This window comes from Bufo bufo, chromosome 4 (assembly GCF_905171765.1).
Source record: "Bufo bufo chromosome 4, aBufBuf1.1, whole genome shotgun sequence".
NCBI classification, from domain to species: domain Eukaryota; kingdom Metazoa; phylum Chordata; class Amphibia; order Anura; family Bufonidae; genus Bufo; species Bufo bufo.
Window position 1 is genome coordinate 34,609,676 of NC_053392.1, and position 24,224 is coordinate 34,633,899.

Below are 24,224 nucleotides of genomic sequence, written 5' to 3' on the forward strand. Positions count from 1 at the left end.
AGGAACATGTAGCTGCATCCAACGTCTAAGGTGGATTGCCCTATAGTATAGCTGAACATCTGGCAGTGCAAACCCACCCTGAGTCTTCCTCAGAATCAGTCTACTGTAAGCTATCCTAGCCCCCCCCCCCCCCCCCCCACAGGTAGGTAGAGAATAATCTCCGGATCTGTGTGAAAAAGGAGGAGGGAAGAAAGACAGGAAGCATCTGCATGACATATAATATCTTAGGTAACACAAAAGCCTTCAGCAGATTCTTTCTCCCCATCCAGGAGGTAAAGGGATGCGGAGGGATCCTAATAATCTTTGTATTTCAGACAAAAGGGGGGTATAGTTTAGTTGGAAAATGTTCTCCAGTTTAGACGGGATATTAATACCCAGATAAGTGATGTGAGAAGTCTGCCACATAAAGGGATTTGTGCTTTGAGGGAGGATACACTCTTTGGTGGGGCTGTAATATTCATAACCTCTGATTTGGTGTAATTAACCTTGTAATTAGAGACTGTGCCAAATAGGTCGAATAGGGAGAGAAGATGCGGGAAGGCCTCGACCGGGTTGGACACCATCACCAAGAGGTCGTCCGCATAGGCGACATTAATATATTCAATTGTGTCTTTCTTGGCCCTAACCCCTCTTATACCAGGGTGGTCTCTGATGGCTTGGAGAAGTGTCTCCATCACTAAAATGTATAGAGCAGGAGATAATGGGCAACCTTGCCGGGTGCCATTATAGATGGGAAAGGAAGGTGAAAGGGTGCCATTTACTCTAATTTTAGCACTCGGGTTGGTGTAGAGAGTCATAATGGCTTTCTGAAATTGCTCAGGGATACCGAACCTCTGCAGTGTCCTCTCCATGAAGCTCCATTTTACCCGGTCGAAGGCCTTCTCCGCATCTACACTTAAAAAGGTCAGGGGGGTACCATGCTTCTTTGCCCACTGGATTGCCGTGACGACTCTGCAGGAGTTATGGTTCCCCTCTCTTCCTGGTACAAAGCCAGCTTGGTCAGGGTGGATCAATTTGGGAAGAAAGGAACTAAGGCGAGTAACCAAAATTTTGGCCCAAACCTTTACGTCGACGTTCAAAAGAGATATGGGCCTGTAACTCCCGCAGAGCGTGTGGTCTTTCCCAGGTTTAGGCAGAATAGTCACAGTAGCTTCTAAAGATTGAGTAGGAAGATGTCCACCTGTAAGGAGAGAGTTACACCAATTCATGAGATGCGGAGATAAGATATCAGCAAATTTCTTGTAGTACCCTACCGGAAATCCATCCGGTCCTGGACATTTCCCCAAGGGCATTGATCTCAATACTTTCCCTATTTCTTCTTCAGTTACTGGGGCAATCAGTGAGGACCCCTCTTCTCTGCTGAGTTGGGGTAAATTTAGATGAGACAGAAAATCTTCCATCACGGAATTTACCACTGGGTCTGGACTAATAGAGCTTTTATCTAACCCGTAGAGATTTTGATAGAAATTCTTAAATTCCTTTGCTATATCTACAGTTCTATGCAGTAATGTACCATCCGAGGATTTTATACTGGGGATGAACATAGAGTCCTTCCGTTGTTTTATAAGCGATGACATCAGCTTCGAACCTCTGTCCCCATGAGAAAAAAACCGAAACTGCGCATATTGATACGCTTTGGCGTGGCATATGTTTAGATGGTCTTTCAGTTTCGTTCTCAGGAGGAGGAGTTCTTGCTGTATTTTCAATGCTTTAGACCTCTTATGAGTGGCTTCAAGATCTGAAATCTGTTTGAGTAAGGAGTGGAGCGTTTGCTGTCTCTCCCTTTTAATTTTACAACCCAGGGCTATGAGTTCTCCTCTCATGACAGATTTATGCGCCTCCCACACTGTAGTCTGAGAAACATCTGGTGTTAAATTTTCTTGAAAGTACCATGTCAATTTTTTTGATAGAGCCTCTACTGCCTCTCTTCTATCCAGTAAGGTTTCGTTAAGTCTCCATTGCCTACATTTGGGGGGGTAAACTGGCAATATGTATAACCATTGACACAGGTGCATGATCAGATATTGTAATGGGGTCAATCGTTGACTGCTCCACCAAATCTAAGCATGAATTTGAGATCAGAAGGTAATCTAATCTTTTATATACCTTGTGTGAGGCAGAAAAAAAGGTATAATCCCTGTCTGCGGGGTGCGTCAAGCGCCAAGCATCAGTTAAGTTAGCATCAGCAATGTGGGAATTGATACAACCCAAGGTCTTCTGTGTTTGCTGGGTGGATCCATCCGAGGTGTCAATACTGGGATTTAGGGCCACATTAAGGTCTCCGCCTACAATACAGATCCCTTCGGCAAAGGCCTTGAGCACCTGCATTGTCTTAGAAATCCATGCTTTCTGACCCCTGTTGGGACTATAAAGACTCGCTAAGGTTACAGGCTGGGTGCCTATTACCCCTTTCACAAGGATGAATCTACCTTCAGCGTCTGTCTGAGTGGCTGACATCTTAAAGGGAACACGCTTCGCTATGGCAATGCCAACCCCTCTTTTGGCCTTTTCGAATGAACTAATGAACCAGCTATTAAAGTAACCCTTCTGAAGTACAGGAACATTCATAGATCTAAAGTGCAGCTCTTGAAAAAAGCATATATCCGTGCGGTATTTCCGCAACAAGCGTATGACCTGTGATCTTTTTTGTGGGGTATTGAAACCCCTTACGTTAAAGGATGTACATTTAATCTGTGACATCGTTTATGAATATAGAGACCCTCCAACAACTGCCCAATATAACGTGCAATAGAGACTCAAAACTATAAATAACTGAACCCAGCCATTATTCCTTATAGAACTTAGGAACATGGCCACATAACAGAACTTGGAGTGGGTACATCTGACAACTCCTAACAAGGAGCATACAGTCAGTATGCCGCCCACCCAGTTAATGCGCTGACACCAGGACTGCGCTAGTATACCCCTGATGTATAGCATGTGGGGGGGACCCGACGGTCTTGTACCGAACATGGGAAACCAGCAGATCCAGCTAACCTGGTGCAGTACAATTAAATATCTGGATATCAACCCATTATAAGAAACATGTAAATATGTTAATTACATAATAATATGGGGACTTGTAGTACCGGAGCATGGCATGAGCATGAATATCCGATTAAGCTCATATAACCTTGACAATACAGCAAATATATAAAACATATAACATATGAATATTTGCAGGGCTGGCAAAACAGAAGAAAGATATTCGTAACAGTCCAAGCTCATTACTCACTGCTCGAATTAGTATGACTCTAGGGCTCACTTCTATGCCTTGAGAATCATGTGTCCCTGGCTCTGGGGCCCATCTTCCTCTTTGGTAAGGCTTTGGTCCACTTCTGTACCCCCGGCAGGTCCGGCAGTGGGATCCCGATCTCGGACGATGGCAGCCATGATGGGATGTCTAACGGGTCGGTCTGAAGTAACTCCCACGCTGCAGCTAGATCTCCTGGAACCCGGATGGTGCATCTTCTGCCCCCGACCGCAAACGTAAGACCAAACGGAAATAACCATTTATATGGGGTCTTGATATGGCGCAGGTGCTCCGTCAGGGGTCGGAGGGCTCTCCTTTTGTTCAGCATCGTTGGCGCCAGATCCTGAAACAACAGGATAGTAGCACCCTCATAGGTGAGATTCTTCTTCTCTCTGGCCGCTCTCAGTATAGCAGCCGTATCTGTATACTTTAGCAGGCCGCAGATGACATCTCTGGGGTTTTCGCCTTCCCTTGGCTTTGGTCTGAGCGACCGGTGGATGCGCTCTATCTCAATGCCGTCAGCGCTCTCTGATCCCAGGAGGCTGGTGAAGATGGCGGCCGCTGCTTCAGGTAACTCCTCATGCTGCCGCTGTTCCGGGAGGCCGCGCAGCCGGATATTTTTCCGCCTGCTGCGGTTCTCTTGGTCTTCAATAAGAGAGAAGGCATTATCTAGTGAGTCCATACAAGCTGCTGTGTTATCTCCTAAAGCGCGGGCAAAAGAAATTATGGCTGCTTGGTTCCCCTCCAGCGTCTCCACTCGGTGCCCTATTTGTTTGATATCTGTTTTAATCTCATGGAGATCGTGAAGTACTGGGGCAATCGCCGCTGAGAGAGCTTGTTGGAGGAATTTCTGTGAGATAGGGGCTCTGCCTGCTGGCTGTGGCTCATCTTCTAGCTCGCCGGCGACACTTTCAGTTTCTTGTGACCATTCGTCTGTTTCACGCGGCGCCATCTTAGCCGCCTCACACACAGCACCGGAGGTCTTCTTTTGCAGGTACTTCTCCATATCTGAGGACCCTCTAACCGGTTTCGGAGAGTCGGTTTTATCTGTAGGGAAGTATTTGCCAACTTTCCCCATAATTTATTGGGTTATGGTGCGATATAAACCAGGATGCTGGATTGCATGTAGAGGAGCTTCTCTTACATGCGTCTGCTCAGGTCAGCAGTCAGACGCCGCCCCCCTAGTAGTTATATTCTTGTACATAGGAGGCAGTATTATAGTAGTTATATTCTTGTACATAGGAGGCAGTATTATAGTAGTTATATTCTTGTACATAGGAGGCAGTATTATAGTAGTTATATTCTTGTACACAGGAGCAGTATTATAGTAGTTATAGTCTTGTACATAGGAGGCAGTATTATAGTAGTTATATTCTTGTACATAGGAGCAGTATTATAGTAGTTATAGTCTTGTACATAGGAGGCAGTATTATAGTAGTAATATTCTTGTACATAGAAGCAGTATTATAGTAGTTATATTCTTGTACATAGGAGGCAGTATTATAGTAGTTATATTCTTGTACATAGGAGCAGTATTATAGTAGTTATATTCTTGTACATAGGAGGCAGTATTATAGCAGTTATATTCTTGTACATATGAGCAGTATTATAGTAGTTATATTCTTGTACATAGGAGCAGTATTATAGTAGTTATATTCTTGTACATAGGAGGCAGTATTATAGTAGTTATATTCTTGTACATAGGAGCAGTATTATAGTAGTTATATTCTTGTACATAGGAGGCAGTATTATAGTAGTTATATTCTTGTACATAGGAACAGTATTATAGTAGTTATATTATTGTACATAGGAGCAGTATTATAGTAGTTACATTCTTGTACATAGGAGGCAGTATTATAGTAGTTATATTCTTGTACATAGGAGCAGTATTATAGTAGTTATATTCTTGTACATAGGAGCAGTATTATAGTAGTTATATTCTTGTACATAGGAGGCAGTATTATAGTAGTTATATTCTTGTACATAGGAGCAGTATTATAGTAGTTATATTCTTGTACATAGGAGCAGTATTATAGTAGTTATATTCTTGTACATAGGAGCAGTATTATAGTAGTTATATTCTTGTACATAGGAGGCAGTATTATAGTAGTTATATTCTTGTACATAGGAGGCAGTATTATAGTAGTTATATTCTTATACATAGGGGCAGTATTATAGTAGTTATAGTCTTGTACATAGGAGGCAGTATTATAGTAGTTATATTCTTGTACATAGGAGCAGTATTATAGTAGTTATAGTCTTGTACATAGGAGGCAGTATTATAGTAGTAATATTCTTGTACATAGAAGCAGTATTATAGTAGTTATATTCTTGTACATAGGAGGCAGTATTATAGTAGTTATATTCTTGTACATAGGAGCAGTATTATAGTAGTTATATTCTTGTACATAGGAGGCAGTATTATAGCAGTTATATTCTTGTACATATGAGCAGTATTATAGTAGTTATATTCTTGTACATAGGAGCAGTATTATAGTAGTTATATTCTTGTACATAGGAGGCAGTATTATAGTAGTTATATTCTTGTACATAGGAGCAGTATTATAGTAGTTATATTCTTGTACATAGGAGGCAGTATTATAGTAGTTATATTCTTGTACATAGGAGCAGTATTATAGTAGTTATATTATTGTACATAGGAGCAGTATTATAGTAGTTATATTCTTGTACATAGGAGGCAGTATTATAGTAGTTATATTCTTGTACATAGGAGCAGTATTATAGTAGTTATATTCTTGTACATAGGAGCAGTATTATAGTAGTTATATTCTTGTACATAGGAGGCAGTATTATAGTAGTTATATTCTTGTACATAGGAGCAGTATTATAGTAGTTATATTCTTGTACATAGGAGCAGTATTATAGTAGTTATATTCTTGTACATAGGAGCAGTATTATAGTAGTTATATTCTTGTACATAGGAGGCAGTATTATAGTAGTTATATTCTTGTACATAGGAGGCAGTATTATAGTAGTTATATTCTTATACATAGGGGCAGTATTATAGTAGTTATATTCTTGTACATAAGAGCAGTATTATAGTAGTTATATTCTTGTACATAAGAGCAGTATTATAGTAGTTATATTCTTGTACATAGGAGCAGTATTATAGTAGTTATATTCTTGTACATAAGAGCAGTATTATAGTAGTTATATTCTTGTACATAGGAGCAGTATTATAGTAGTTATATTCTTGTACATAGGAGCAGTAATATAGTAGTTATATTCTTGTACATAGGAGCAGTATTATAGTAGTTATATTCTTGTACATAGGAGGCAGTATTATAGTAGTTATATTCTTGTACATAGGAGGCAGTATTATAGCAGTTATATTCTTGTACACAGGAGCAGTATTATAGTAGTTATATTCTTGTACATAGGAGCAGTATTATAGTAGTTATATACTTGTACATAGGAGCAGTATTATAGTAGTTATATTCTTGTACATAGGAGCAGTATTATAGTAGTTATATTATTGTACATAGGAGGCAGTATTATAGTAGTTATATTCTTGTACATAGGAGCAGTATTATAGTATTTATATTCTTGTACATAGGAGCAGTATTATAGTAGTTATATTCTTGTACATAGGAGGCAGTATTATAGCAGTTATATTCTTGTACACAGGAGCAGTATTATAGTAGTTATATTCTTGTACATAGGAGCAGTATTATAGTAGTTATATACTTGTACATAGGAGCAGTATTATAGTAGTTATATTCTTGTACATAGGAGCAGTATTATAGTAGTTATATTATTGTACATAGGAGGCAGTATTATAGTAGTTATATTCTTGTACATAGGAGCAGTATTATAGTATTTATATTCTTGTACATAGGAGCAGTATTATAGTAGTTATATTCTTGTAGTTAGGGGATGTAACGTTCCCAGATTATCTTTTACTTCCATTTCATATTTTCGTCATCTAACACTTTCCTGTCTCATCCCCTTTGGCATTGATCCGGACATTGTATTAATACAGAATCTCAATCAGCTCTATCTATTCTGAAGATTTCACGCTCTTCTCTCCTCACATCCAGTGACATCTCTGGGTTTGTTCAGTCTGTCAGGCTTGGATGTGATTTTCTGTCCTGTCTCTTTTGATAACGTACGCAGCTAAGCCGATACACGAGGAGTCCTGGTGATGTGGACTCTGGTAGTTCCCGGCCTCTGGTTTTATTGCCGTTTGTGTCTCTTTTGCTGTTATTTCCTCTCGATTTCTCTCTTTCTCTTACAATCAGTCTCTCGGCTGCTGATCTTCTGAGGAGGCGCTGGCTTCTGCTGCCTCCGGTCCAGCTCATTTATTAGAGATTACATTTCTCTTTATATAACTGGGAAATGGTTTTAGCAGCTTCAAGTGGAGAAAATTCTAACCATATAAGCCGTGTCGTGGCTGGTGAGAGGCTGCGAACAGAAATACATCTATTGAGAATTGGGCTACAGGCCGGGCAGGGCTGAATTTACAGATCTGCAGGACCAGGCGACCATGGGCAAAACTTTAATCTCCTGCACATAAATGTGATTTTCAGATTCCCTTAAGCAAACTGTGGACTCAGCTTCTTTCTAGCTTCTCATTTGGGAGAGAACTGAAACAAGTCTGTGCAGCCTGGGGAGTCAGTCCACGGTATAGCAGGCAGAACTTCCTGTGACCACTATTACAGGGCTTTTTGTTCAGGCTGATTCCTGTATGAATAAGAGCTATCATTGGAGGGGACCAGATCCATATTTTGGCCTGTACTCTCTTAAATTAAACAAGCAAATCCACTTGCAAAATTCAAAATTTGCACTCTTACGCAGCAGATTACCTGCACGGCATCCGCTCGTGTGAAAGAGCCCTTACAATGTAGGAACATTGTAGTTGACCGCATCCGCACTTCCGTTCCGCAGCCCCGCAAAAAAATAGAAAATGTCCCTTTCTTGTCCACAGCCACGGACAAGAAAATGCATTTCTATCATAATGCCGGCCATGTGCGGTCTGGAAAATGCGGAACGCACATGGCCTGTGTCCTTGTTTTGCGGATCCGCAATTTGCGGACCGCAAAAAAAGTTGTGGACGTGTGAATAGACCTTTAGAGAGAGTTGAGTTGACCAAACCAGACAGAAAATGAAACATTGAAAATATCATGAAAAACACATGCAAATAATGAAAAAAATACACAAGTTAAAACACACAAAAAAATTAAATACACACAAATATGGAAAACAGGGCCAAAAAGTGAAAAAAACACTGAAAAAAAACAAATGGAAAAACATAAACAAAAAAGAAAACAAATACAGATTATATGAACAGAAAAGTAAAAAATACACTAATAAAAAGTGAAAAAACTTTAATTAACTACACATAAAAAGTACACACATTAAAAACAAACATGAAAAACAAAGAAAGGAAAAAAGTTTGAATAACACACATACAAATATAAAAATGCACAAATTAGGGTACTTTCACACTAGTGTTTTTCTTTTCCGGCGCTGAGGTCCGTCCTAGGGACTCTATACCGGAAAAGAACTGATCGGGCATATCCCCATGCATTCTGAATGGAGAGCAATCCGTTCAGGATGCATCAGGATGTCTTCAGTTCAGTCACTGAACGGAAATTTGGACGGAGGAAATGCTGCAGCATGCTGCAATATTATCTCCGTCCAAAATTCCGTATCAGTTGTCGAAATGTATTAGTGCCGGATCCGGCATTAAAAATACCGCAATGCCATGCGCAGACCGGTAAAAATGTGAAAAAAATAGAAACTGATCCGTTTCTCCATATGACAACGGATCCATTCTTGCGATGCATTTGTGAGACGGATCCGCATCCGGATCCGTCTACAAATGATGTCCGTTTGCATGCAGATTGCCGGATCCGGCAGGCAGTTCCGGCGATGGAACTGCTTGCCGGATCACTCTGCCGCAACCTAATAAAGCTGTGTGAAAGTAGCCTAAAAAAGATTTTAAAAAACACAAAAGTTAAATAAACATATAAATAAGGAAAACAGGGAGAAAAGTTAAAGCTGAAAAAAGGAAATAAAAACAATGAAAAATACACAAAAAGGTAAAAACAAAAATGAGACACAAACACAGAAAAAAAAAGTGCGTTGAAAAAGTACACAAAAAGCACAAAAAAATGTATGTTAAACATTAAAATTATAAAGTCTAATAGAAAAAAAACATACAGGTAACATGTAACAGAAAAGGAAATTTCTTGATTTCAACATCTGGTAATCCAGAAATCCTGACAGTAAAGCACAGAACTGCATTTTGTGCGCTAACCTTTGATCCAGAACTTCCTATAATCCAGGACCTATGAGGTCCCATACAGACACTTGGATAACTATCTCACACACTGTCTACAAGGGCCATCATGCTGAGGGTTATTCCTGCTCCACAGCACCGCTCTTGTGGTACTGCAGATGCTGTGACGCTCCGACCCGGATTCTTTTACTTTTGTTTTCAAGTAATACCGTAAATTAAAACCAAGAAAAGCCGAGAAACACAGTAATTTCCTAATTTCTACTATAACATCACTGAATTCTGTAACCAATTCGCAGGATCTATGAAAAAGATTTAAAAAACGACAGCAAACTGGAGGAAAATAAAATAATCCAATAATATTACAATATGCATTACCAGCAGGGGGAGCACTATTATATTATCATAACAGCTAAAACAGCTCACAATGTGAACAGCTTTAAATATCTTACACGTCTACATATCAAAAATCTCCTAGAGGGCTGTATTATAGTAGTTATATTCTTGTACATAGGAGTCAGTATTATAGTAGTTATATTCCTGTACATAGGAGCAGTATTATAGTAGTTATATTCTTGTACATAGGAGCAGTATTATAGTAGTTATATTCTTGTACATAGGAGCAGTATTATAGTAGTTATATTCTTGTACATAGGAGCAGTATTATAGTAGTTATATTCTTGTACATAGGAGGCAGTATTATAGTAGTTATATTCTTGTACATAGGAGCAGTATTATAGTAGTTATATTCTTGTACATAGGAGCAGTATTATAGTAGTTATATTCTTGTACATAGGAGGCAGTATTATAGTAGTTATATTCTTGTACATAGAAGGCAGTATTATAGTAGTTATATTCTTGTACATAGGAGTCAGTATTATAGTAGTTATATTCTTGTACATAGGAGGTAGTATTATAGTAGTTATATTCTTGTACATAGGAGCAGTATTATAGTAGTTATATTCTTGTACATAGGGGCAGTATTATAGTAGTTATATTCTTGTACATAGGAGCAGTATTATAGTAGTTATATTCTTGTACATAGGAGGCAGTATTATAGTAGTTATATTCTTGTACATAGGAGGTAGTATTATAGTAGTTATATTCTTGTACATAGGAGCTGTATTATAGTAGTTATATTCTTGTACATATGAGGCAGTATTATAGTAGTTATATTCTTGTACATAGGAGCAGTATTATAGTAGTTATATTCTTGTACATAGGGGCAGTATTATAGTAGTTATATTCCTGTACATAGGAGCAGTATTATAGTAGTTATATTCTTGTACATAGGGGCAGTATTATAGTAGTTATATTCTTGTACATAGGAGCAGTATTATAGGAAAAATTCTTACCTGGGATTTTACTTTCCTTGAGTCCGTAGGCAGCACAGAATGGGTTAACTTTGTTCTCATCCGATCCTAGGACCGCCCACCTAGATAATAGGTACAGATTAAAACAATTAACTCATTAGTAGTGACCTATAAAGGTTGCCTCCTCCAGAACCTCCTTGTGTTAATACAAATAGACTCAGACCAAGAATTATGCCAAGAAACAATATAAGAAATTTATTAGGGAGGGTATACTTGTGCTGCCTACGGACTCAAGGAAAGTAAAATCCCAGGTAAGAATTTTTCCTTTCCCATTTCGTCCTACGGCAGCACAGAATGGGATTTTCATAGATCACAAGGGGGGGTATCCTCACTCAGAGCTGCAGACAGAACCCCGGTACCAAAGGCTGAGCTCCTAGCGTTAACATCCAAACGATAATGCTTGACGAAGGTCAGGGATGAAGACCAGGATGCTGCATTGCAGATTTCTTCAATCGAGACCTGTGCGACTTCTGCCCAAGAAGTAGCCGTGGCCCTGGTGGAATGTGCTCTCACTGGAAATGGAGGTGGTATCTCTTCCAGAGAATAGGCTTCCATTATTGTGGCTTTGATCCATCTTGCCAAAGTATCCTTAGAAGGAGAAGAACCCTTTCTTGGCCCAGAGAAGAGGACAAAAAGGTTTTCTACTGCTCTGAATTCTCTTGTTCTTTGCAAATAGATAAGTAGAGCTCTTTTAACATCTAATGTATGTAAGAGTTTCTGGTTCTCGTCCAGAGGCTCAGGAAAAAATACTGGGAGGAACGACTCTATTTTTGTTTGCTGTTGAAGGGATTTTAGGCAAAAAGGCTGGCATAGTACGAAGTAGAACCCCATCTGGCAGGAAACGTAAGTACGGGAATTTTGAAGATAATGCCTGAAGTTCCCCCAGTCTTTTGGCAGACGTAATTGCTGTGAGGAATAGAGTCTTGCAGGAAAGCCATTGGTAGTCTACTTCTTGTAATGGCTCAAATGGGGGAGCTGCAAGCCTTTTTAGTACCAGAGAAAGATCCCAGATGGGCACTGGGTCTCTATGAATAGGTTTGAGCCTCTTGATCGCCTTGAAAAAACGGAATATCAAAGGATGATGAAGGAATTCATTCTCTGTTAGAGTTTATTGCCGTCATGTGGGATCTTAGCGTATTTGGCTTGAGCCCTTTCTGGAACCCATCTTGGAGGAACTGCAGGATGGCAGAAATATTGATGGTTTCATGGCTGGTCTGTGACATCCAGGATAGAAATTTTTGCCAGACTTTAGCATATCTTCTGTTGGTAGAGTCTTTCCTAGACGCCAGTAGGGTGTTGCTTACTGATTGTGACAAGCCCCTTCTCTCTAGTCTACTTCTCTCAGCCTCCAGGCCGTAAGGTGTAGACGTTGTAGATTCTGATGATACAGGTCCTTCTGCAACAGGAGATCTGGCCGCATGGGGAGTTTCCAGAAGTTCCCCCTCGACAAGTGAAATAGAAGGGGAAACCACGACCTTCTCGGCCAAAATGGCGTGATCATAATGGCCTGAGGCTTCTCCTCTGCTATCTTCCGAAGAACTCTCGGGATGAGAGGTACCGGGGGAAATATATAGACGAATAGGCGTTCCCAGCTGGAGAAGGCGTCCACCACTGTTGGACTGTCGAAGCTGTTCAGCGAACAAAACCTGCTCAGTTTTCTGTTCTCTGCTGTCGCCATCAGATCCCATGCAGGAGAGCCCCACTTCTCTGTAATTTGGTGAAAAAACGGACTGATTGAGCTCCCATTCGGCTTGGTTCACCGTCTTCCTGCTCAGATGATCCGCTTGCGTATTGCAGCAGCCCCTGATATGCGCTGCTTTTAGTTCCAGCAGGTGTGATTCCGCCCAGCTGAAAATAGTTTTGCACAGCTCCAGAAGAAGTCCGCTCCTCGTACCTCCCTGTTTGTTCAGGTAGAATACGGTAGTCAAGTTGTCCGAACGGATCAGAACGGATCTCCCTACTATATCGGACTTGAAGTGGCGAAGAGCCAACAGAACCGCATTCAGCTCTTTGTAGTTCGAGGATTTCATCCTGTCCTCGTGTGTCCAGAGGCCTTGCATCCACTTGTTCAGAAGAAGGGCTCCCCATCCTTGGCCGGAGGCATCCGTAGTTATGATCACTGAAGACAGGAACTGGAAGCTCTTCCCTTTGACTAAATTTTCTGTGCATAACCACCATCTGAGGGACCGAATTGTCGCTGGATTCAGCCTTATTCTCGCGTCCAAACTGAGTCTGGAGCGTCGCCAAGCTCGCAGCATGTTCATCTGAAGATCCCTGCTGTGGATATTTGCCCAAGGGACAGCTTCTGAAACTGACGTCATATGACCCAGAGTCTTCATAACCCTTCGTACTGAAGGAGAGCGGAGGGACATCAGAGTTTTCATTTCCTTCTTCAGTGCTTCCACCTTTGGCATAGGAAGATAGAGCTTCATGGCGACAGTATTCACTAGGAACCCTAGGAAGATCTTGGAAGTTGCTGGGACCGTGTCTGATTTTTCCCAATTTATTAGGAAACCCACAGACTGTAAGAGGTTCACTGTTTGTTCCAGATGTTGATGCAGGAGTTTCTCCGTACCGGCTACCAGCAACCAGTCGTCTAGGTATGGGAAGATCTGGATCCCCCTCAGGCGAAGTTCTACTGCAATAAGTACTGCTATCTTTGTGAAGATCCTCGGGGCTAAACATAACCCGAAGGGAAGAGCTCTGAACTGGTAATGCAAAATTTCTCTTCCTCTTTTGATGGCAACTCTCAGGAATCTTCTTGACTGTGGATTTATAGGAACATGCAGATAGGCGTCTTTGAGATCTAAAGAAGCCATGAACAGGTTCTTTCTGAGGACAGCAGCAATGGATCTCATCGTCTCCATTTTGAAATGGATCTTCTTTAGATGATGGTTTAAGTAGCGCAAGTCTATGATCAGCCGACTCTTCCCATTCCCTTTGGGTACGCAGAAAATTCTGGAGTAGATTCCGGAGTTCTTTGAATCGTTTGGAACTGGTTCCAAAGCTCCCTTTTCTATGAACTCCCTTAACAGAAGAAAGATCTGTGGATCTCTTGGTTTGTTCACAGTAAACCTGTCTCTCGGTGCGCGACTGAACTCCAGATTGTAGCCATTTTGTATGATGTCCAGAGCCCAGCTGTCTGATGTAATTTGAAGCCAGCTCCGGTGAAAAAGGGATAATCGACCTCCTACCCTTACAATTCTGGCGTCAGAATTCCTGCTTCTGAGGCCTATTCTCTTCAGTCTTCCTTTTAGGTTTCTCCGACGAACCCCAAGTTCTACGGTCAGTTCTTCCTCGGCTTGAGAGACCTCTATAGCCTGATCTTCTGGGATCCTGTCTGTAGGCACGAAAACTCCTGGGTTTCTCCTTCCGCTTGGCTTGAGGAAAACTTAGTACTTTATCCTCCATATTCACCTTCAAGAGTTTATCCAGGTGAGACCCGAACAATTCTCCTGGCTCAAAAGGGAGGGAACATAAATTGTTCTTAGAAGATGGATCCCCAGACCAGAGCTTCAACCAGAGCGATCTTCGTATGGAGTTGGTGAGAGCCATGTTCTTCGCCGTAAACCTTATCGTGTCTACTGGGAAATCACAGAGGAATTCCGCCGCCAGCTTCAGGTTAGGTATTTGCTTCAGGAGGTCTTCTCTGGGGACACCGTCTTCAATGTCCCTGCCAAGATGGCTTAACCATACTCTAAGAGCTCGCGCCACTGGGACTGACGCCATGGCCGCTTTATTAAGAGACGCTAGATAGGTGTGAGACCTCTTAAGGAGGCCATCCGCCTTCCTCTTCATAGAGTCCTTCAATAAAGCCGAGTCATCCGATGGAAAGAATGATTTTCTGGCTAATCTCGTCACTGCTGGGTCTACCCTAGCAGGGCCTTCCCAGCTCGAGGATTCCGCTGGATCTGTTTTATAAACTGCTCTGAATCTGGAGCCTAAGTTCAGCCTTGCCACTGGATGTTCCCACTCCTTACGCATAACTGCATCAAGAACAGGGTGACCTGGAAACACCGACGCCTTCTTCTTCGGAAAGTAGAAGAGATTATCCTCGTCATAGCTACTGGCCTTTTCCTTACTGGTTTCCATGATACTCTTTACCTCCTTAATAAGATGATTCGTGTCAGATTTATTGAATAGAAAGTTATCCTCTAGAACCGGCGACTCCGAACTAGAGGAGACTTCACCTTCTGACCGTGAATCCCCAGAAGAGGAAGATGGAGACCAACGTCTCCTCTTTTTTGATGACTTTTTAGGCTTAGTTTGTTTGAGGAAAGCCTTGAACAGAGACATCATCTTGGTGGTGTCGTCATCTGATGTTTCATCTGGATGGGAACACTGCTCGCAGATGTTAGAGGTATGGTCTTCCAGTAAGGGCTGCAGACAGGAGATGCAGAGTGCAGGTTCAGCTCTCTGTTTCTTCTTAGCAGGTGCAGTTCCCTGTGCGTCCTGGAAACACCTGAGGCAGAGATCCTGCAGGAAATCATCAGGAAGAGGTTGGTCACAACCCTGACACAATCTGTGTCTGCTCTTGCGAGCCCTCTTGCTGGATGTGGAGGACATCTGTAATAAAAAATGAAGGTATAAATCATTCAAAATAACAGCAGGGCAATGAGGGGTTAACTGCCTGACAATAGGACAGGCAAATACCTTCAAATCGCTAGAGCTCAGCTGCCTAGGCACCAGGGCAGCTGAGCTCTGCATAGTCCCGCTTTTTATACCTGACATTTGAATTTGGCGCCCGAAGGAATGGGCGTGCGCCTATGACGTCAGACACCGCCGCGTCTGCGTTCCACGATGCGTTCCACCTGCGAAACCGGAAGTAGAAGATAGCCGGCATACCTGAGCGGCACAGCGCTTATCAGCCAAACCAATGGCCGGACGCTGAAGGGACGCAGGTGGGAGGTAAGCGGGACGAGAGTGGAGCCAGGGAACCATACATGGCTGTAACCACTCTCCGGCCTGGACCTTGGAAACAACAAGGTACAAACGGCCATCTCCAAGGTGGATCCATAGGTGGGCTTCATCCTCCGATGAGGACAATAAAAAAACACAAGGAGGTTCTGGAGGAGGCAACCTTTATAGGTCACTACTAATGAGTTAATTGTTTTAATCTGTACCTATTATCTAGGTGGGCGGTCCTAGGATCGGATGAGAACAAAGTTAACCCATTCTGTGCTGCCGTAGGACGAAATGGGAAAGTAGTTATATTCTTGTACATAGGAGGCAGTATTATAGTAGTTATATTCTTGTACATAGGAGGTAGTATTATAGTAGTTATATTCTTGTACATAGGAGCTGTATTATAGTAGTTATATTCTTGTACATATGAGGCAGTATTATAGTAGTTATATTCTTGTACATAGGAGCAGTATTATAGTAGTTATATTCTTGTACATAGAGGCAGTATTATAGTAGTTATATTCTTGTACATAGGAGCAGTATTATAGTAGTTATATTCTTGTACATAGGAGGCAGTATTATAGTAGTTATATTCTTGTACATAGGAGCAGTATTATAGTAGTTATATTCTTGTACATGGGGGGCAGTTTTATAGCAGTTATATTCTTTTACATGAGGGGGCAGTTTTATAGTAGTTATATTCTTGTACATAGGAGCAGTATTATAGTAGTTATATTCTTGTACATAGGAGCAGTATTATAGTAGTTATATTCTTGTACATAGGAGGCAGTATTATAGCAGTTATATTCTTGTACATAGGAGCAGTATTATAGTAGTTATATTCTTGTACATAGGAGCAGTATTATAGTAGTTATATTCTTGTACATAGGAGCAGTATTATAGTAGTTATATTCTTGTACATAGGAGGCAGTATTATAGTAGTTATATTCTTGTACATAGGAGCAGTATTATAGTAGTTATATTCTTGTACATAGGAGCAGTATTATAGCAGTTATATTCTTGTACATAGGAGCAGTATTATAGTAGTTATATTCTTATACATAGGGGCAGTATTATAGTAGTTATATTCTTATACATAGGGGCAGTATGATAGTAGTTATATTCTTATACATAGGAGCAGTATTATAGTAGTTATATTCTTGTACATAGGAGGCAGTATTATAGTAGTAATATTCTTGTACATAGGAGCAGTATTATAGTAGTTATATTCTTGTACATAGGAGCAGTATTATAGTAGTTATATTCTTGTACATAGGAGCAGTATTATAGTAGTTATATTCTTGTACATAGGAGCAGTATTATAGTAGTTATATTCTTATACATAGGGGCAGTATTATAGTAGTTATATTCTTATACATAGGGGCAGTATTATAGTAGTTATATTCTTATACATAGGGGCAGTATTATAGTAGTTATATTCTTATACATAGGGGCAGTATTATAGTAGTTATATTCTTATACATAGGGGCAGTATTATAGTAGTTATATTCTTATACATAGGGGCAGTATTATAGTAGTTATATTCTTGTGCATAGGAGCAGTATTATAGTAGTTATATTCTTATGCATAGGGGCAGTATTATAGTAGTTATATTCTTATACATAGGGGCAGTATTATAGTAGTTATATTCTTATACATAGGGGCAGTATTATAGTAGTTATATTCTTGTACATAGGAGGCAGTATTATAGTAGTTATATTCTTGTACATAGAGGCAGTATTATAGTAGTTATATTCTTGTACATAGGAGGCAGTATTATAGTAGTTATATTCTTGTACGTAGGAGCAGTATTATAGTAGTTATATTCTTGTACACGGGAGGCAGTTTTATAGCAGTTATATTCTTGTACATGGGGGGGCAGTTTTATAGTAGTTATATTCTTGTACATAGGAGCAGTATTATAGTAGTTATATTCTTGTACATAGGAGCAGTATTATAGTAGTTATATTCTTGTACATAGGAGGCAGTATTATAGCAGTTATATTCTTGTACATAGGAGCAGTATTATAGTAGTTATATTCTTGTACATAGGAGCAGTATTATAGTAGTTATATTCTTGTACATAGGAGCAGTATTATAGTAGTTATATTCTTGTACATAGGAGGCAGTATTATAGTAGTTATATTCTTGTACATAGGAGGCAGTATTATAGTAGTTATATTCTTGTACATAGGAGCAGTATTATAGTAGTTATATTCTTGTACATAGGAGCAGTAATATAGTAGTTATATTCTTGTACATAGGAGCAGTATTATAGTTGTTACATTCTTGTACATAGGAGGCAGTATTATAGTAGTTATATTCTTGCACATAGGAGCAGTATTATAGTAGTTATATTCTTGCACATTGGAGCAGTAATATAGTAGTTATATTCTTGTACATAGGAGCAGTAATATAGTAGTTATATTCTTGCATATAGGAGGCAGTATTATAGTAGTTATATTCTTGTAAATAGGAGGCAGTATTATAGTAGTTATATTCTTGTACATAGGAGACAGTATTATAGTAGTTATATTCTTGTACATAGGAATAGTATTATAGTAGTTATATTCTTGTACATAGGAGCAGTATTATAGTAGTTATATTCTTGTACATAGGAAGGCAGTATTATAGTAGTTATATTCTTGTACATAGGAGGCAGTATTATAGTAGTTATATTCTTGTACATAGGAGCAGTATTATAGTAGTTATATTCTGTACATGGGAGCAGTATTATAGTAGTTATACTTTTGTACATAGGAGGCAGTATTATAGTAGTTATATTCTTGTACATAGGAGGCAGTATTATAGTAGTTATATTCTTGTACATAGGAGCAGTATTATAGTAGTTATATTCTTGTACATAGGAGGCAGTATTATAGTAGTTATATTCTTGTATATAGGAGCAGTATTATAGTAGTTATATTCTTGTACATAGGAGCAGTATTATAGTAGTTATATTCTTGTACATAGGAGCAGTAATATAGTAGTTATATTCTTGTACATAGGAGCAGTAATATAGTAGTTATATTCTTGTACATAGGAGCAGTATTATAGTAGTTATATTCTTGTACATAGGAGCAGTATTATAGTAGTTATATTCTTGTACATAGGAGCAGTATTATAGTAGTTATATTCTTGCACATTGGAGCAGTAATATAGTAGTTATATTGTTGTACATAGGAGCAGTATTATAGTAGTTATATTCTTGTACATAGGAGCAGTATTATAGTAGTTATATTCTTGTACATAGGAGCAGTATTATAGAAGTTATATTCTTGTACATAGGAGGCAGTATTATAGTAGTTATATTCTTGTACATAGGAGCAGTATTATAGTAGTTATATTCTTGTACATAGGAGGCAGTATTATAGTAGTTATATTCTTGTACATAGTAGCAGTATAATAGTAGTTATATTCTTGTACATAGGAGCAGTATTATAGTAGTTATATTCCTGTACATAGGAGCAGTATTATAGTAGTTATATTCTTGCATATAGGAGGCAGTATTATAGTAGTTATATTCTTGTACATAGGAGGCAGTATTATAGTAGTTATATTCCTGTACATAGGAGCAGTATTATAGTAGTTATATTCTTGTACATAGGAGCAGTATTATAGTAGTTATATTCTTGTACATAGGAGCAGTATTATAGTAGTTATATTCTTGCACATAGGAATAGTATTATAGTAGTTATACTTTTGTACATAGGAGGCAGTATTATAGTAGTTATATTCTTGTACATAGGAGGCAGTATTATAGTAGTTATATTCTTGTACATAGGAGGCAGTATTATAGTAGTTATATTCTTGTACATAGGAGCAGTATTATAGTAGTTATATTCTTGTACATAGGAGCAGTATTATAGTAGTTATATTCTTGTACATAGGAGCAGTATTATAGTAGTTATATTCTTGTACATAGGAGCAGTATTATAGTAGTTATATTCTTGTACATAGGAGCAGTAATATAGTAGTTATATTCTTTTATGTAAAAGGAAGTATTAGAACAGTTACATTCCTTTATGTAGAAGACAGTTTTATAGTGGTTATATATATAAAAAAAATAGTAGGCAGTATTATAGTAATTATATTCTTTTCTGTAGGATGCAGTTTTATAGTAGTTATAATCTTTTATGTAGGAAGCAATATTATAGTAATTATATTTTTATGGAGGAAGCAGTATTATAGTAGTTATATTCTTCTATGTAGGAGGCAGTTTTATAGTAGTTATTTTCTTTTATGTAGGAGGCAGTATTACAATTTGTATATTCATTAGTGAGAGTTCGTGCTGTTTAGTACAATATAGTTTTAATGAGTTGCTTTTCCAGCTTTCACTGTCTGTCCTCAGACAATATTCTCCACGGCTCTTACATAACATGTCCATCCTTGTCTTGTTTATTCAGCTTTTAATATTTCAGCGACTCTCCTGATCTCCTTGTCATCCCACTATTCAGTCTGGAGACATCAATGGGTCGAGCTGCGTGAGATGCAGATGGGACATCTGGGTAATGAGCCGCAGAATATCTTCTCAGTCATCGTTGTACGGCAGATTCTAGAATTATCTGTTTTATTGGTGATGTGAAGAGTTTACAATTTCAAGAAATTGGTGAAACAGCTTAAGGCCTCTTGCACATGACCGTATGGCTTTTTCAGTATTTTGCGGTCCGCAAAAAAATAACTGATCTGCAAAAAATACGGATGACGTCCGTGTGCATTCTGTTATTTGCGGAACGGAACAGCTGGCGCCTGGCAGAACAGTACTATCCTTTTCCGTTATGCAGACAATAATTGGACATGTCCTACCTGAAATACGGAAATGGAAGGCATAAGGAGTACCTTCCGTTTTTTTAGCGGATCCATTGAAATGAATGGTTCCGTATACGGTCTTGTATACGGAACTCAAAAAACGGAACGTAAACGGAAAAAAAATACTTTTGTGTGCAAGAGGCCTAAAGGGGAACTCCTCATGAGCTTATATTTCCCTCAGTCTACCACTGGTCATCTACTACATGTAGTTTATAATCATTGTGTCCATGTATTACTACAGAGTATCTCTACATGTACCGACTTCCTGCTGCTTGTACATAGCAGGTAATCTGAAGAAGCACAGCTTCAGTGTAAAGTATGGGGTCAGGACAGCCTCCTGTTTCTTTGACGACAGAGTGAATTTTATTTCAATAGACAGACTGTATGTTATCGCCAACTACAGATATTAGCCTCAGGAGTCTGCTGATGAAAACAGCAGAAACCCAGCAGCTGTGGCGCCCCCTGCGTTCAGAAGCGGACGCCATTTTTAAAGAACGAACTTCTGCTGTACATATATACGGTGGACGTCCTGAAAGGGTTAAAGGCTATGGACACCTTTTCTTTATGATTACATGTTACTTACTTTGGGCTAATTATTATTTTTCAGTTTGTGTCTATTAAAAATTTTCAACAGTTTTTCCTCTCCATCTCTTTAGTTTGACTGCATCTGCAGACGGCTGATTCCCACTGAACTCCGTCGGAGAGCTGCTCTGTCGGCTCAACCTGTGAGGGAGATAGAAGCAAGGGCTACGGAGCCGTCAGTGCGGCTCTCTGATGGAGGCACTGAGAAGACGCAACAGCCTGGAGAGGAAATACTGCTGGAAAGGTTTCATTTTCTAGATAATTGTTAGCCTAAAATATGCAGAATGTAATAATAATAAAAACAATGCTATTACTACTAATAAAAACAACACTACTACTAATAATAAAATAAAAACTACTACTACAAATACTACTTTTAATATTATTTTAAAATAATAATAATAAAACAATTCTACTAATAATTATAATAATAAAAACAATACTACTACTACTAATAATAATAAAACAATACTACTACTACTTCTACTACTAATAATAAAAACAGTACTACTACTATTACTACTAATAATAATAATCAACGTGATAAAATCAATACTACTACTAATAAAAACAATACTACTACTAACAATACTACTACTACTACTAATAATAATTATAATAAAAACAATACTACTATTACTATTAATAATTATAATAAAAGCAATACTACTACTTCTACTACTACTAATAATAAAACAATACTACTACTATTCTTACTAATAATAATCATCATTGTGAAAAATTAATCAATACTACTACTACTACTATTAATAATAAAAACAATACTACTACTAATAATAACAATACTACTACTAATAATAATGATAATAATAATCACAATAAAAACAATACTACTACTACTTGTACTACTACTACTACTAATAATAATAATAATAAAACAATACTACTACTAATAATAATAATCATCATAATAAAAACAATACTACTATTACTTCTACTACTACTACTAATAATGCAATACTAATAATAATAATATTAATAATCATAATAAAAACAATACTAGTACTACTTCTACTACTACTACTACTACTACTAATAATAATAATAATAAAAACAATACTACTACTAATACTACTACTAATAATAGTAATAATCATCATCATAATAAAAACAATACTACTATTACTTCTACTACTACTACTACTAATAATAATAATAATAAAGCAATACTATTAATAATAATAATATTAATAATCATAATAAAAACAATTCTACTACTACTACTACTACTACTAATAATAATAATAAAAATCATCATCATAACAAAAACAATGCTACTACTTCTACTACTAACAAAAACAATACTACTACTACTACTCCTAATAATAATAATCATAACAAAAACAATACTACTACTACTACTACTTCTAATAATAATAAAAACAATACTACTACTACTACTTCTAATAATGATAAAAACAATACTACTACTACTACTACTTCTAATAATAATAAAAACAATACTACTACTAATAAAAACAATACTACCACTACTCATAATAATAATCATAATAAAAACAATACTACTACTACTGCTCATAATAATAATAATAATAATCATAACAAAAATAATACTACTACTACTTCTAATAATAATAAAAACAATACTACTACCACAGCGACTCTTACTACTACTACTACTAGTGGATGATGGTGTGGACACAGGTTTGGCATCACCCAGGATGCGGCTGTATCCACTGAACCCGGGTCCTGGTCCCTGAGGACACCCAAAGCTCCTCTGCCACATGAAGGCATCAGTGTTGAAAACACCACGTGGTAGGCTTGTGGCCCTGGTGCAGAATGCGCATTTCTTATGTTACCCCTATCGGGATCACAGGGGGCGGTTTCTCTTGGAGTATCTATGGGGTCATTCTGTAAAATATCCCACCTCCTTGGTTCTTCCAGCAGATTTTGCTGTGTCAGAATGAAGACCACGACAAAGCCTATAAGCTGCAGTGAAGACGTCCCCGGGGGGCCATTCATCTCATTGGATTACAGGACGGGGCAAACATGAATACCAGAGTGCGGGCCAAGGGCCCCGAGGTGATGGACCCTTCACCAGGACATCACACTGAGGGTTTTGTCCGTAAGGATCTGAGAGTCAATTAATTATAGTGTCTGCAAACAAAGCAGCCTCATATTGACTCCACAAATCCGAGCCCCCGGGATCATCATCAGGTTCTTCATTATATCTGTAAGCCAGGTGACAACCAACATGGCTGCCCTTATAGCACCCACATAGGGTATCATCCAGCTTTCCCAGGAGCTGATTAAGGAAAGCAACTAATGATGAATTGCTTCTGAGTAGGTCAGGTCGTGACTTACAGTATACTCCAGAGCTGCATTCGCAATTCTGCTCCTTCACACTTGGACTCTATCAGCACTAAGTTAGCAGTGTTCTTGTAGTGCATTGCATGCTGTTCTCTCTTCCATCACACATTTAAAGGGGTTGTCCAGGATCAGAAAAACATGTCTGCCTTCTTCCAAAAACGGAGCCACACCTGTCCTCAGGCTGAGTGTGGTATTACAGCTCTGCCCCATTCACTTAATTTTTAATAACTGCGTACAGCCCCTCTAAGGACCTCATTCCTGGAAATATTCCTAAGCAAAGCATGCTCTGTCCAGACACATCAGCAGGGGGCAGCAGTGAGAGGTGAGATTCTTCAGCCTGAAAACTAGATTTCAGAATGGAAGATGCAGCTCTGGATGTGACTAGAGTATAAGAGAATATTTTCATATAGAGGAGAATTATACAGAATGGAAAGCCCAGGACACTGAACGTCACCTGCTACACCCCAGAGCCTCTTACCTCATCGAACCGGGCCTCATCTTCACAGTTCTCCAGAACGCGGGTGTAAAAGGAGAGCCCTATGGAGAAGAGAAGAGACGTCTGTTACCAAGATGTGTGGATACTGAGGGTTGTAATAGGTTATGGGCAAATCACTAAATACCATTATAATGGGGGGGGGGGGGATTGGTGGACTAATGGTGTAAAATGACCCCCAGATCATTCTCATTG

At 38.8% G+C, this 24,224-nt stretch overlaps 1 protein-coding gene across 1 annotated transcript in view; it reads right to left on the minus strand.

Moving 5' to 3' along the window:
- Nucleotides 1-24,224, minus strand: part of OTOF (otoferlin) — a 256,471-nt gene that overhangs the window by 187,132 nt on the left and 45,115 nt on the right. Inside the window, exon 2 of the mRNA XM_040427092.1 lies at nt 24,015-24,073. Coding sequence (XP_040283026.1) covers nt 24,015-24,073 — 59 coding nt within the window. The remainder of the gene's footprint in view (nt 1-24,014; nt 24,074-24,224) is intronic.